The sequence below is a fragment of the Pleurodeles waltl genome, chromosome 5, assembly GCF_031143425.1.
Source record: "Pleurodeles waltl isolate 20211129_DDA chromosome 5, aPleWal1.hap1.20221129, whole genome shotgun sequence".
NCBI classification, from domain to species: Eukaryota; Metazoa; Chordata; class Amphibia; order Caudata; family Salamandridae; genus Pleurodeles; species Pleurodeles waltl.
The window spans coordinates 1716564587-1716577589 of NC_090444.1; the positions used below are offsets into that span (position 1 = coordinate 1716564587).

The following is a 13003-nucleotide window of genomic DNA, read 5'->3' on the forward strand; positions in this document are numbered from 1 at the left end:
TGTGTAGAAATTGAGAGTAACCAAAGCTGTTCCAAAAGGGCAGTTTTTTCCCCTCATTTTCTTTGGCTGACTCTGCTTTAGGCAGAGGTTTTATTAGTACAGATGGGGCAATGCTGGGTGGTAGGAATTTTGTGGATTCCTGCGGATTCCAGATGTTTCCATCACAGAAATGTACAGAACGTGTGATTTCAGGCAAAGTTGGAGGTTTGCAGGGCATTGTGGGTAAGAAAATGGTGTGGGGTGCATGTGAAGCAGACCACCATGGGCTCCCACATTTGTTTATTTTTTAGAAGCGTCTGTGTCTGGGTCAGGGGGGCAGAAAGATTGTGCCTATTTTTAGGGGTAGGGACATTGCCTTGCCCATGCTGGGCAGCCGTCACCCCTCTTTTATAAATAAAAAAATCCCTGGTGCCTTACGGCTTTATGCCCCACCCTGGGGAGCAGATGGGGTAATAACCCCCATCTGCACCCCAGGGGGGTGGGGGGGAAAACATTTTCCCATTTTTGGGGGAGGGGGAGGGTACTGCTTTGCTCATTCTGGGCAGCCCCACTCTTTAGTAAATTAAAACAAAAATCCCTGGTGGCTAGTGGGCTTTCTGTCCTGCCGGGGGGACAGATTACAGGTTTTTGCCCCCATCTGCCACCCGGCAGGGGCAGAAAGACTGTATCTAATAAAAAAATAAGGTGGATCAAAACTCCTTGCCGAAGGGGCCGCTCCACCCTCCCTGGCGGACTAGTGGAGTGGATCCCTGCTTCGGAATCATTCTCCTGAGGTAATCCCCAAGTAGGGATCCTCTAGAGAAAGGTACCCTTGGAAAGGGGAAATTCCTCCCTTTCCAGCAGTACCTCTCCCAATGAAATCAGTGCTCAGGGGGCTGAGATATGCTGCTGAGCATCTTAGAAAATGAAAGCAGTGATGAGCTCACTTTACTTTCATTTTTCCTTGTAATGATGTTGCTGCGCACGGCGCACCGATCATCATTACAGGGTGGGAATATTGTTAGCCTGGCTTTGCAACCAAGGCTAAAAATATCCTAATGAAATCCATCCGTGCTCTCACCACAGCGATTTCATATGCCACGTGTGTGGACAGCCGGGAGCTGTCTGACACACATGAGCACTGTGGCATCGAACAGCTCCCGGCTGCATGACTCATGTAAAGTGTTAAAATTACTTTATGTTTAAAAAACCATAGACATTCACTGAAAAAAACAAAGGTTATAGGGACATTAGAGTTAGGAAAGAGAATTAAAAAAAAAAAAACATAGAAATTCACTTAAAAAGCCAAAGGTTATAGGGACATTATAGTTAGGATCACATTTCAAACATACAAAACCACAACTATAACTTGTGCCCTAAGGTAACTATAACTCGCGCCCTCGCCATGCACTGCTAATTACCCCAGATATTACAAGGCTCACAGCATTTTCTATGATATCATTGATAATATCACTGTAACATTTGCAGCAAAATTATTCATGAGAAAAGTGCATGGCGGAGACGCAAGTTATAGTTACCTTAGGACACAAATGATAGGGGCAGATTTAAGGAAATTGACGCTGCACCCAGTGCAGGGCCACTTTCCTTGTACCTTTTAGTGCCCCCCCCCACCACCATGGTGCAGGGTAGGGGGCAAAAGTGTCAACATTTTTTACGCTAATGATGTACTGTTCAGGGTTAGCTCCAAAATTGTAGTGCTAACCTTGAAGAGTACATACGGGGCCATTGTAAACAAAGGTGTGCCCCCTTTTAACTCCTGCTCTGAGCTGAGATGTCATCAGTAATGTCATCAGTGATGTCACCCATGTCATGAGTGATGTAAAATGGCAGTGCATTTCAGGAGGGCGTAGTTTAGATTTAGCTCAGGTAACTGTAGCTGCTGAATTTCTGTAACCTTTGTTTTTTCTAATATATATATATATATATATATATATATATATTTATATATATATATATATATATATATATATATATATATATATATATATATATATATATATGTATATATATATATGTATATACATATATATATATATATTTACATATACTTAGTTAATAAGCCAAAGGGTACAGGGATGTTATAGTTAGGAAGTAGATTAAAAAAATACCTAAGAAATTCACTGAAAAAAACAAAGGTTACAGGGACGTTATAGTTAGAAATAGAATTAAAAAACCTTAGAAATTTACTGAAAAAAAAAGGTTATATGGACATTATAGTTAGGTTATGAATTTACGTTTCCAAAATCGTAGAAATTCAGCAGTTATCGGTACCTCAGCTAACTATAACTGGGGCTCCCATAATGCACTGCTTATGACCTCACATATTACATCACTCATGACATGGCCAGTGACATCACTGATGTCACTGCTGATGACATCTCATATCACAGCACTGAAGACATCATCCACACAAACAGTCATACACCCACTTAGTTGCTGATACAAACTCTTGTATACCCACACACACATCTACTCACATACTTATTCAGAGGTGCATACGAGTAGTGATATACAGATATTCATTCAGTTAAACAGCCACTGACACAACCACTCACTCACCCATACACTACTAACTGGGGTATTCACAGACCCATACAGTTACTTACACACCTACTCATACACCCACTGACACACCCACTCATACTCACGTAGCCCATTAATAGATTGCTATTCTAGTGACACATCCAGTTAATCAGCTGTAGAAACAGTGACACACTCACACACTCTCCCATACAGTCACTCACACAGTCACTGACTCATTATTGCAGTCACTTACACACACACTCAACTAAACTTTTCACACACCAAATCACTCACATGGACAAGCACTTACATACCCTTCCAGCCACCCATACAGCCATTCACACAGCCACTCACTGGCCAACACAATTTCTCATACATCCACTCACTATCCTATATAAAAACTGACTCACCCACTCAGTTTACGATACAGCTACTCATACACCCACTGACTCTTGCATGCAGTCACTGACACAGCCACTCAGTTATACTTACAGCCATACAGTAAGTGACTCACGAAGTCACTCACCAATACAGTGACACCCACTCACTTACCCAGACAACCATTCTGACACCCACTCACTCACACATGCAGCCATCACAGACCCACTCACTAAATGAAATGCAGCTGCTCACAGTCACTTGCTCCCCATACAACAACTTACACATCCATTCAGTCTCCCATACAGCAATGATTCAACCACTCATTCACCCATAGACACACTCACATACCCACTCACACATAGATACAACCACTTACACTCACTGGATGATGTCATCAGTGATGTCATAATATGAGATGTCATCAGTGTCCAGGTCAGGAGTGATGTAATATGTGAGGTTATAAGCAGTGCATTACTGTGTCACTTATAGTTAGCTGAGGTATCTATAACTGCTGAATTTCTACGGTTTTGTACGCGTACATTCAGAACCTAACTATACCGTCCATGTAACTTCTGTTTTTTTCCAGTGAATATATGTATATATATATCTATATATATATATATGTATATATATCTATATATATATATCCTTCCCTCACCGGTTTACACCATGATTGTCCTGATGTTAGGATGCATGCACAGAAAATGTGTGGATAGGAAAAATAGATGGGTACTTAGTTATCCTAGACCCGTGGAAGAAAAACAAACTCTTATCAGGATTTAAAATTTGGTGTTTCTGTCTAACCACTACCAAATAGCGTAACAGAAGACTAATGTTAATTTTAACCGAAACTCTAATTTTCAATGTCCCGGGTATACAGATGGGGGATAACAAAAGTTAGCAACCCCAACAAGTATACCAATTGACTCAGTATTGCCACCTCGCTACTTCCGAGGGCAAATCCTTCAGGTTACTCGTGGAGAGTTTGCCCCTGTTAAAACATGATGGAATCAGTACAATAATGCTTATTCCTTAAAGTTATTCCATATTCCAAGATGTAGTGCTAGCAATTCCCCTGAGGCTGTATTATAGAAAGTGCCCCAGGGGCACAAACAGGCATGTGGGCCCTCTTTCTTTGCCCCCAGGGCACTTTAGTATCACAGAACGGGCTGTAGACGCTTAGCGCTGGTACACATTTAGCGCTTTCTTTAGAGGGCGCTCCCTCACCTGCATAGGGGTGTGGCCCTATCAGTCGTGGCTCGCTGTGCTCTGAAGGGTCAGGCGGGGTGGGGTGGGTGCGGCTGTGGGAGGCGGGGTGGTGGAGGGGAAACATTTAATAAAACATTTTTTTTCAATAAAAACTTACCTGCTCCATCGCGCCGCTCCTCTTTCCCTCGTCACTGCAGGCACAGGCTCCCAGCCTGCCCTGCGGCCAGTCCTGGCGCTGCTCAGAGCAGCATTAGGATTGGCTGGGAGCCTGTGCCTTCTCTCTCCAGCCCGGCAACACAGTGCTGGGCTGGAGAGAGCACAGTGAACATGTGTATTTGGCCGGCCGGCCAAACACACATGCGCTCTGTGGGGAGTGCACAGTGCGCTCCCCTCATCCCCGTCATCCCTTGGCTCACTCCTTTCGAAACAGAAAGGATAATAAACATAGTTTATTGTCCTTTAGTTGTAAAAGGTTTGCAGCTTCTGCTGCTGAAGGAGGGGGGCTATGCTCCTCCGCCATCGCGGAGGAGCCACCCCTGGGCCCTATGCAAATGAGAGAATCACTTTGCCTCTGTGCTCGTGCTGTATTATGAACACGGGCACAGAGGCAAACATTACTTTAGGAGGCGCACTGAAAGTGTCCCACAAAACGATTGTGCACTTTAAGTATGCCTCCTAAAGTAAGCCTTTTAGAGGGGAGAAAGGGGGTCCCATGGACCCTTCAGATATCCCCTTGCAGGCAGGTGCAGTCACTCACTGCACCCGCCTGCAAGGTGATCTCTCTTTCCTCTTTAAAGTGCAAGGGGCTTGCTGCCTGAGCGACCCTTGACCCTGCTCCGGGCAGGTCGCTCCCCTTTCACCACTGCATCCAGGTTTTTGCTTTTTTTTTTTATTTACTTCTTCCCGGCCCTTGCCGCTGCATCCGCGGCCCCGCCCCCCTCCCTCCACCTCAGTTTTTTCCGTTTCCCGCTGCTGCATCCCTGCGGCCCCGCCCCCCGCTCTCCCATTCGCTGCCTCCCCTCCCTCCTCCCTGCTGCCACTCCCTCCCACCTCTCCTCATATGGCACGAGTTCACAGCTGCCCTTGGGGCAGCACATGCATGGTAATACAATGCACTTTTCCTGTTTGCAAATGGCGCACCTATTTAAAGGTTCACCACTGTGCAAACAGAAAAAGTGGGCCGTATATGTAACCAGCCCTTGATCTTCTTAACACAGGGTGCGGTATTACCGACCTCTAACTCTGGCCTGCCAACACATCTTCTTTCATGAAAGCACAGATAAATGTAATGAGGTGAGGAGGACAAGCCCACATATAGCAATGTGAATCACATTTGAAAAGGTGGTCTGGAAAATGTAGAAACTGGTAACCAGACACCTCTTGGACACTCTTTTGGTGGCCCCACGCAGTGCGCTGCAGGGATAGTGATCAGATTGAGACAGATGATGTCTGTGGCAGAAGTCTTGAAAACTGAGCCCAACTGCTGACGCCTGTGCACGGGGATCCCCACCGGACGGGGTTTTGGGAGGGGCGGTGGGACAGCCCCACTTAGAGGCCAGTTCAGCCACAGTGCTTCTTAGTCCAAGTGCATGCTTTAGTAAATTCCTGATACCCAGGTTTCCCGAGGCGGAGCCTCTTGTTTCTTCATTTTTTCCATAAACTACATTAATGTGCACAGTGGTGCGTGTGCCATTTAGATGTACTCCTACAAGTGCTTTTCACGAGCCCGCATCATGCCCAGTTCCCAATCATGTTTGCCTAATTGAATGTGCAACTTGCGTCAGGGGAAATAGAAGTGAATGCGTTTTAAGATGATTGTAAGGATTGTTTTTTGTTTATGTACGTTCTTCTTAGAATAATTCATCATATCGCTATTCTGTATTAATTCAGTTTAATGTTCATTGAGGCGCATATAATTGTTCGCGTTTTAGAAGATCATGTTGTTTTGCATCCAGATTTCCAGTAACTGCTTTGGCGTGATATGCATTTTAAACACAACTGATACATCGATACAAGTACATATTTGTGACAAATGTAAACGACAGTTTCATATACAAATGTTGCAATTCAAAGCTTTCTCTTTACGGCTTGCTTTTCAGTTCTCGCAAAACAAGATGGTACCCGCTACAGTTTAGTCTACAGACACAGCACCTGTCCCGCAGAGCGTGACACTGTGGAAATATATTGCAAATTCACAAACACATTGAAAAGTGAAGTCTCAAGTAAAGAAATCCAATTGGTATACTTCACAGGTAGCTATGTCGTTCACATTTTGTACATGAGACTGTTGTCAGGGAAATGTTCTTCTTTTGGCCCTAAAATGGGAGGGGGGCTCACGTTTTGCAGGTATGCAGGGGGTTAACTAAGAAAGAGGGGAGGGGCTGGAAGAAATATTCACAAGTGCCGTCTTACTTAACTGTATTACAATATTAATGCATAGTAAAACATGAAAATAACTATTTGTTATGTATAAATCAAAGTTCTATTGTTACTAATTAAACATCGGAAGAAGTGTGCTCTAATGTGTACCACAACATTTGTCAGTTCCTGTTTCACATTACCAGTTTCAGTCTGCAATTTGAGATTAACAAAAATGGATGAGGGTGTTATTTGAAAGTGGTTGGGTCAGTATATCGCCCCAAATTGCACGGAGCGGCCAAGCAAAGTAATGAACTCGAGTTCCCTCCAGGGTGGTTTGTCCCATCAAGAAAGTTTCATTAAAATGGAGCTCAGTTTAAAGAAGACATGGATACAGGATCTCCTCAATATCTGTGTGTGTGATGTAAAATCAATGCCTAATAAGCATGAGGGCTTTATCAAAATATATCTTTTATGGAACATGAACCATAGTCACACAATATTCAGAGCCTGGTTCACAAGGGCAGTTGCACCCGTGTAAGAGACCCCGCAGTTGTGGTGGGACCTGCGCACTGCAGTTTCTCATTGAGGAGGTCCAGCCACGAATTTGGGGCCACAGTTACAACTGCAGAGACCCTTTGTGAATCAGGCCCTTACTGATCATATGTGGAACAAAAGAAACCTTTGTTTTCCCATTAAAATAAGGAAGGCTTTCAATTTACTCAATATTGTTTTTTTTGGTCAAACCTCTGTTCTTAACCCCTTAACTGCAGAGGTTCTTCTACGTCCAGTGTCGAGCCCTTTTTAGCTCATGTGCTCTCGCTTGCGAAAAATATTGTGTTATGCAAAGGACTTGGGGACTGCCCACTGCTTACCATTCATTGGCTTCAATGTTATTCTTATTTGCTGCCTTCTAATTTGGCAGTGCAGACCTGCTTCACCTTCTCATCTTTCAGCAGGAGCACTGACCAAGTACTGATTGCTTCATCTGAATTGTTCTCTTTCCACAGTGATTCAGGTATTTTATTTCCTTGTTGCTTATTCCACTTCCTCCTTCTTGTTCCTTATGCTTCTTCCCACCACCCACCCTCTGTTGTCTGTTGCCTACCCTATTACAAACCCATGCTTCCGTTGTCTGTGTTGCCCCCACCCCATAAGAAAACTAAAGTGCTATGACGTGGCGTCATAGCATTTGTTTATTTTTTGTCTCCGATCATACCTCTTCCGTCGCACTCACCACCATCCTCTTGTTTGGGTTGCCACCCATGCCAATCCACACCCACCATAAGAAAAGAAAGCCCTATGACACACTGACGCAACATAGCGATTTTTTAAAATTTTCTTGTTCCCGCTTTTCTTTAACCTTTGAGAAAGCGTGGTCAGAAAGCAAGTTTTGCATTTTGTAACGCATTTATTCTGTCAGGTTTGTCACTTCTGACTGCCAAATCTACCATAATCACTACGCCCTATCTCCCAAAAGAGCAAACCTTCAGATTTAAGCAGCATAATGGGATAGGCCTCATGTAAGTCTATTTCTTACCTCACACAGGTATTTCACCTGTCTCTTCTATGAAGAGCACACTTTTAATTGTTATGCCAGCCTGCAGGACTTTTTAATTGGGTGGTACGACATTACCACGCATGGTTTACATTGTAGTTTTTACCACGCATAGCAATACCATGCGTTTACATGTGCTTACATTAAAAATACACTTACCACGCAAACAACTAGCACGCACACTTATACTACGCATACTATTGCTTTGGATTTTCAATATTACTATGAATAAACAGTGCTGGAATTCCACTACAGTGTAACACTGCCACCTACTGACAAACGTGAGTGACAATAAAAAAAAACAACCTATAAACACAAACCTAAATATATAATAATAAACTAATAATTTGAATAAAAATGTATATATGTGTTTGTTTTTTGTAAATGCCAATTTTATCATTTACATGTTTATATCTCAAAGGAAAAATAAATACTGCACTTTGAAGTTTCAAAATACTTATCAAATCTTTGCCCCCAAGCCCCCTGCATCTGATCCCAGGGGTATATTTTTTAATGAAACATATAAATTGATATTACAGTGATACTCAGGTATTACGAATAATACCTAAGTATTAACAAACTTACTCACCCATTGCCCCAAAAACATTGTTTGCACCCTATACCATTACCCACTCCTAAACCCTAAAAATAAACTTTGCACCCTATGGCCATTTCCTACCCGTAAACCATAAAAACACCCTTGCAACTCAATACCCTTACCTCCCCTTATAACCAAAAAACTCCTTTGGTACCCAGTTCCCTTACCCACCCCTTAATGTTGAAATCACTCTTACCACCCATATCCCTTACCCACCCAACAACTATAAAAATACTTTTACACCTCAATACCCCTGCCCACCCCAAAACTAAAAAAATACCCTTACCACCATATAGCCCTACCCATCCTTAAACGTTAAAATCACCCTTACCACCCAATTCCCTTGCCCACCCGTAAACCCTAAACACACCCTTACAACCCAATACCCCTACTGTAGGAAAGTACCATCTTGTTTGGCATGTTACCCCCATTTTTACATGGATGTCAGTTTGTTTTTGCCTGTCTGACTGGGATCCTGCTAGCCAGGACCCCAGTGCTCATAGTATGTGGTCTGAATGTGTATACCTGTGTAGTGACTAACTGTGTCACTGCGGCTCTGCTAATCAGGACCTCAGTGCTTATGCTGTCTCTGCCTTTAAATTTGTCACTATAGGCTACTGATCACTTTTACCAATTTCAATTGGCACACTGGAACACCCTTATAATTCCCTAGTATTTAGTACCTGCGTACCCAGGGTATTGGGGTTCCAGGAGATCCCTATGGGCTGCAACATTTCTTTTGCCACCCATAGGGAGCTCAGACAAACCTTTACACAGGACTGCCACTGCAGCCTGAGTGAAATAAAACACACGTTATTTCACAGCCATTTTCACTGCACATAAGTAACTTATAAGTCACCTATATGTGTACCCTTCACTTGCTGAAGGTTAGGTGCAAAGTTACTAAGTGTGAGGGCACTCTTGCACTAGTAAAGGTGCCCCACATAGTTCAGGACCATTTCCCCAAACTTTGTGAGTGCGGGGACACCCTTACACGCGTGCAATACCTATATTTAGCTTCACAATGGTAACTCCAAATATGGCCATGTAACATATCCACGATCATGGAATTGTCCCCCCATGCCAATTCTGGTATTGGGGTGCCAATTCCATTCATCCCCGGTGCTCGACTATGGACCCCGAGTACTGCCAAACCAGCTCTCTGGAGTTTTCTCTGCAGCTACCGCTTCTGCCACCCACAGACAGGGTTCTGCCCTCCTGGGGTCTGGGCGGCCCAGTCCCAGGAAGGCAGAACAAAGAATTTCCTCTGAGAGAGGGTGTTACACCCTCTCCCTTTGGAAATAGGTGTTAAAGGCTGGGGAGGGGTAGCCTCTCTCAGCCTCTGGAAATGCTTTGAAGGGCACAGATTGTGCCCTCCTTGCATAAGCCAGTCTACACCAGTTTAGAGAACCCCCAGTCCTTGCTCTGGTGCGAAACTGGATAAAGGAAAGGGGAGTGACCACTCCCCTGTCCATCACCACCCCAGGGGTGGTGCCCAGAGCTCCTCCAGTGTGTCCCAGACCTCTGCCATCTTGAATCCAGAGGTGTGAGAGCACTCTGGAGGCCACTGAGTGGCCAGTGCCAGCAGGTAACGTCCGAGACCACTCCTGAAAGGTGTTTACCTGACTAGGTGGCCAATCCTCCTCTGAGGGTTATTTAGAGTCTTTCCAGTGGGATTTTCCTCAGATAACGACTTGCAAAAATTCACCAGAGCTCCTCTGCACCTCTCTCTTCGACTTCTGCCAAGGATCGACCACTGATTGCTCCAGGATGCCTGCAAAACTGCAACAAAGTAGCAAGAAGACTACCAGCGACATTGTAGCGCCTAATCCTGCTAGCTTTCTTGACTGATTCCTGGTGGTGCATGCTTTGGGGGCTCCCTGCCTTCATCCTGCACTGGAAGCCACAAATAAACCTACTGTGGGTCAACTGAATCTTCCCCCTGCTTCAGCAGGCACCAAACTTCAGCTTCACCGGTACTCTGGGACCCCTCTCATCCTGATGAGCATGGCCCCTGGAACACAGGTGGTGGACCCAAGTGACCCAGACTGTCCAGTGGTCCAACTGTCCAAATTTGGAAGAGGTAAGTCCTTGCCTTCCCTCTCCAGACAGTAATCCTGTGTACCGCATGGACTGCAGCTACAAAGGCTTCTGTGCACATTTCCACAAAATCCTGCATGCACAGCCAAGCCTAGATCCCCAGCACTATGTCTTACAATGCTTAACTCCCTGAGTTGATCTCCGGTGTCGTGGGACCCTCTTCTGCAGTGTTGAGACAACCACCATGTTCAGACATCTTGAACCCATGTTGAAGGACGTCTGCAGGTGATATTTTCTTGTGCATGGGCTCTGTATGCTGCAGAGGGCCCCATCTGTCTCCTCTCCCAAGTGGCGACATCCTGTTTTTTCCTTAGCCCGGGCAGCACCCTTTTTCTTAAACCGTGACTCTTGCAGCTAGCAAGGCTTGTTCATGGTATTTTGCCAAGGGAACATCTCTGCATCCTCCAGCACTCTGTGGGACATTTTTTGCACAAAGGAGACATTCCTAGCACTTTTTGTGTTGCAGAATCTTCAGCATCTTCCATCCAGAGGCATCCATTTTGCACCTTCAGCCGGGGTTTAGTGGGCTCTTGCCCCCCCCCCGGACACTTTCAGGACTCTTGGACTTGGTCCCCTTCCTTTGCAGGTCCAGGAATCCATCTTCAGTGCTTTGCAGTCGGTTGTGGTCTTTGCAAAATCCTCTGTCACATCTTTAGTGTGTTTTTGGGGAAATAGTAGTACTTTACTCTTACTTTCCAGGGTCTTGGGGTAGGGTATCTTGGACACCCTTAGCATTTTCTTACACTCCCAGCGACCCTCTACACACTACACTAGCCTAGGAGTCCATTCGTGGTTCGCATTCCACTTTCTTAGTATATGGTTTGGGTTGCCCCTCGGCCTATTGCATCCTATTGTATTATACAGTGTTTGCACTACTTTCTGACTGTTTTACTTACCTGATTTTGGTTTGTGTGTATATTTTGTGTATTTTACTTACCTCCTGAGGGAGTATATCCTCTGAGATATTTTTGGCACATTCTTACTAAAAGAATGTACCTTTGTTTTCAGTAACTCTGAGTATTGTCTTTCTTATGATATAGGCCCTCATTACAACCCTAGCGGTAAAGTCCGCTGACGGCCGTGCTGACGGCCTCCAACATATTGTGACCGCAGCGGAAATTCGCTACGGGTATTATGACCCACACTTAGAAATCCTCCACAATACAGACACCCAAACAAGTCCGCCACACCAAAGGTCAGTGATAAATTGGCGATACCAAAACCCACACCGTCAAACCAACAGGAATACGCCCACACTATCACGACCCACGAATCAACGCAGCGGTCATTCAACCGCAGTAAACCAATGGTGGTACACACCACCGCGCTCAAAATACACACACATTTACAAAACACAACCACATTGGACAATTCAAATGACACACACCGGACACACATACACACACCACACCCACACACCCACACCACTATAAAACACACACCCACATTACCCACAACCCATTACAACAAAAGTTTTGGAAGAAGCAGAGAGAGCGAAAAGCAAAGACAACACCAGCATCCAGAGGCACACCACACCATCCCTCATACACCATCCATGCACAAAACACCACACACCCCAAAACATCACCCCAAATATCACATCACACATCACCTCACACATCACTCACACCACATCATGGCACCTCAAAGACACCCCAGGTTTTCTGAGGAGGAGATCAGGGTCATGGTGGAGGAAATCATCCGGGTAGAGCCACAGCTATTCGGATCGCAGGTGCAGCAGACATTCATTGCTAGGAAGCTGGAGCTATGGTGGAGAATTGTCAACAGGGTCAACGCAGTGGGACAGCATCCAAGAACACAGGATGACATCAGGATTAGGTGGAACAACCTACGGGGGAAGGTACATTCCGTGGTATCCAGACACCAGGTAACCGTACAGAGGACAGGCGGTGGAGACCCACCTCCTCCCCCACAACTAACAACATGGGAGGAGCAAGTCTTGGCAATCATGCATCCTGAGGGCCTCGCAGGAGTAGCAGGAGGACTGGACTCTGGTAAGCCATATCTTTACTATTATATGCACCCCACCCTATCTGCATGCCATCACAATCCCCAACCCCTACCCTCACACCCATCACTCCAACACCTCACATACACACCACAATTACAACCCACACATCCCAATACCAAGCCCTGCATGTTACAACAATGCATGGACACCCATCACAGACCTGCATGGACACCTATCACCAAAGCATGTCCAAGGGAGAGACTGACCCAGAGCACACAATCACCACGCAGACAAGGGCCAAGGC

At 45.2% G+C, this 13003-nt stretch overlaps 1 protein-coding gene across 5 annotated transcripts in view; it reads left to right on the forward strand.

The window, feature by feature from the left end:
• The window catches only part of LOC138296696 (adhesion G protein-coupled receptor F5-like), a 1100568-nt gene that overhangs the window by 821398 nt on the left and 266167 nt on the right, over window positions 1-13003 (forward strand). For all 5 annotated transcript variants that reach the window (XM_069236068.1, XM_069236070.1, XM_069236069.1 and 2 more), the window contains one exon: window positions 6213-6365. In XM_069236068.1, coding sequence (XP_069092169.1) covers window positions 6213-6365 — 153 coding nt within the window. The remainder of the gene's footprint in view (window positions 1-6212; window positions 6366-13003) is intronic.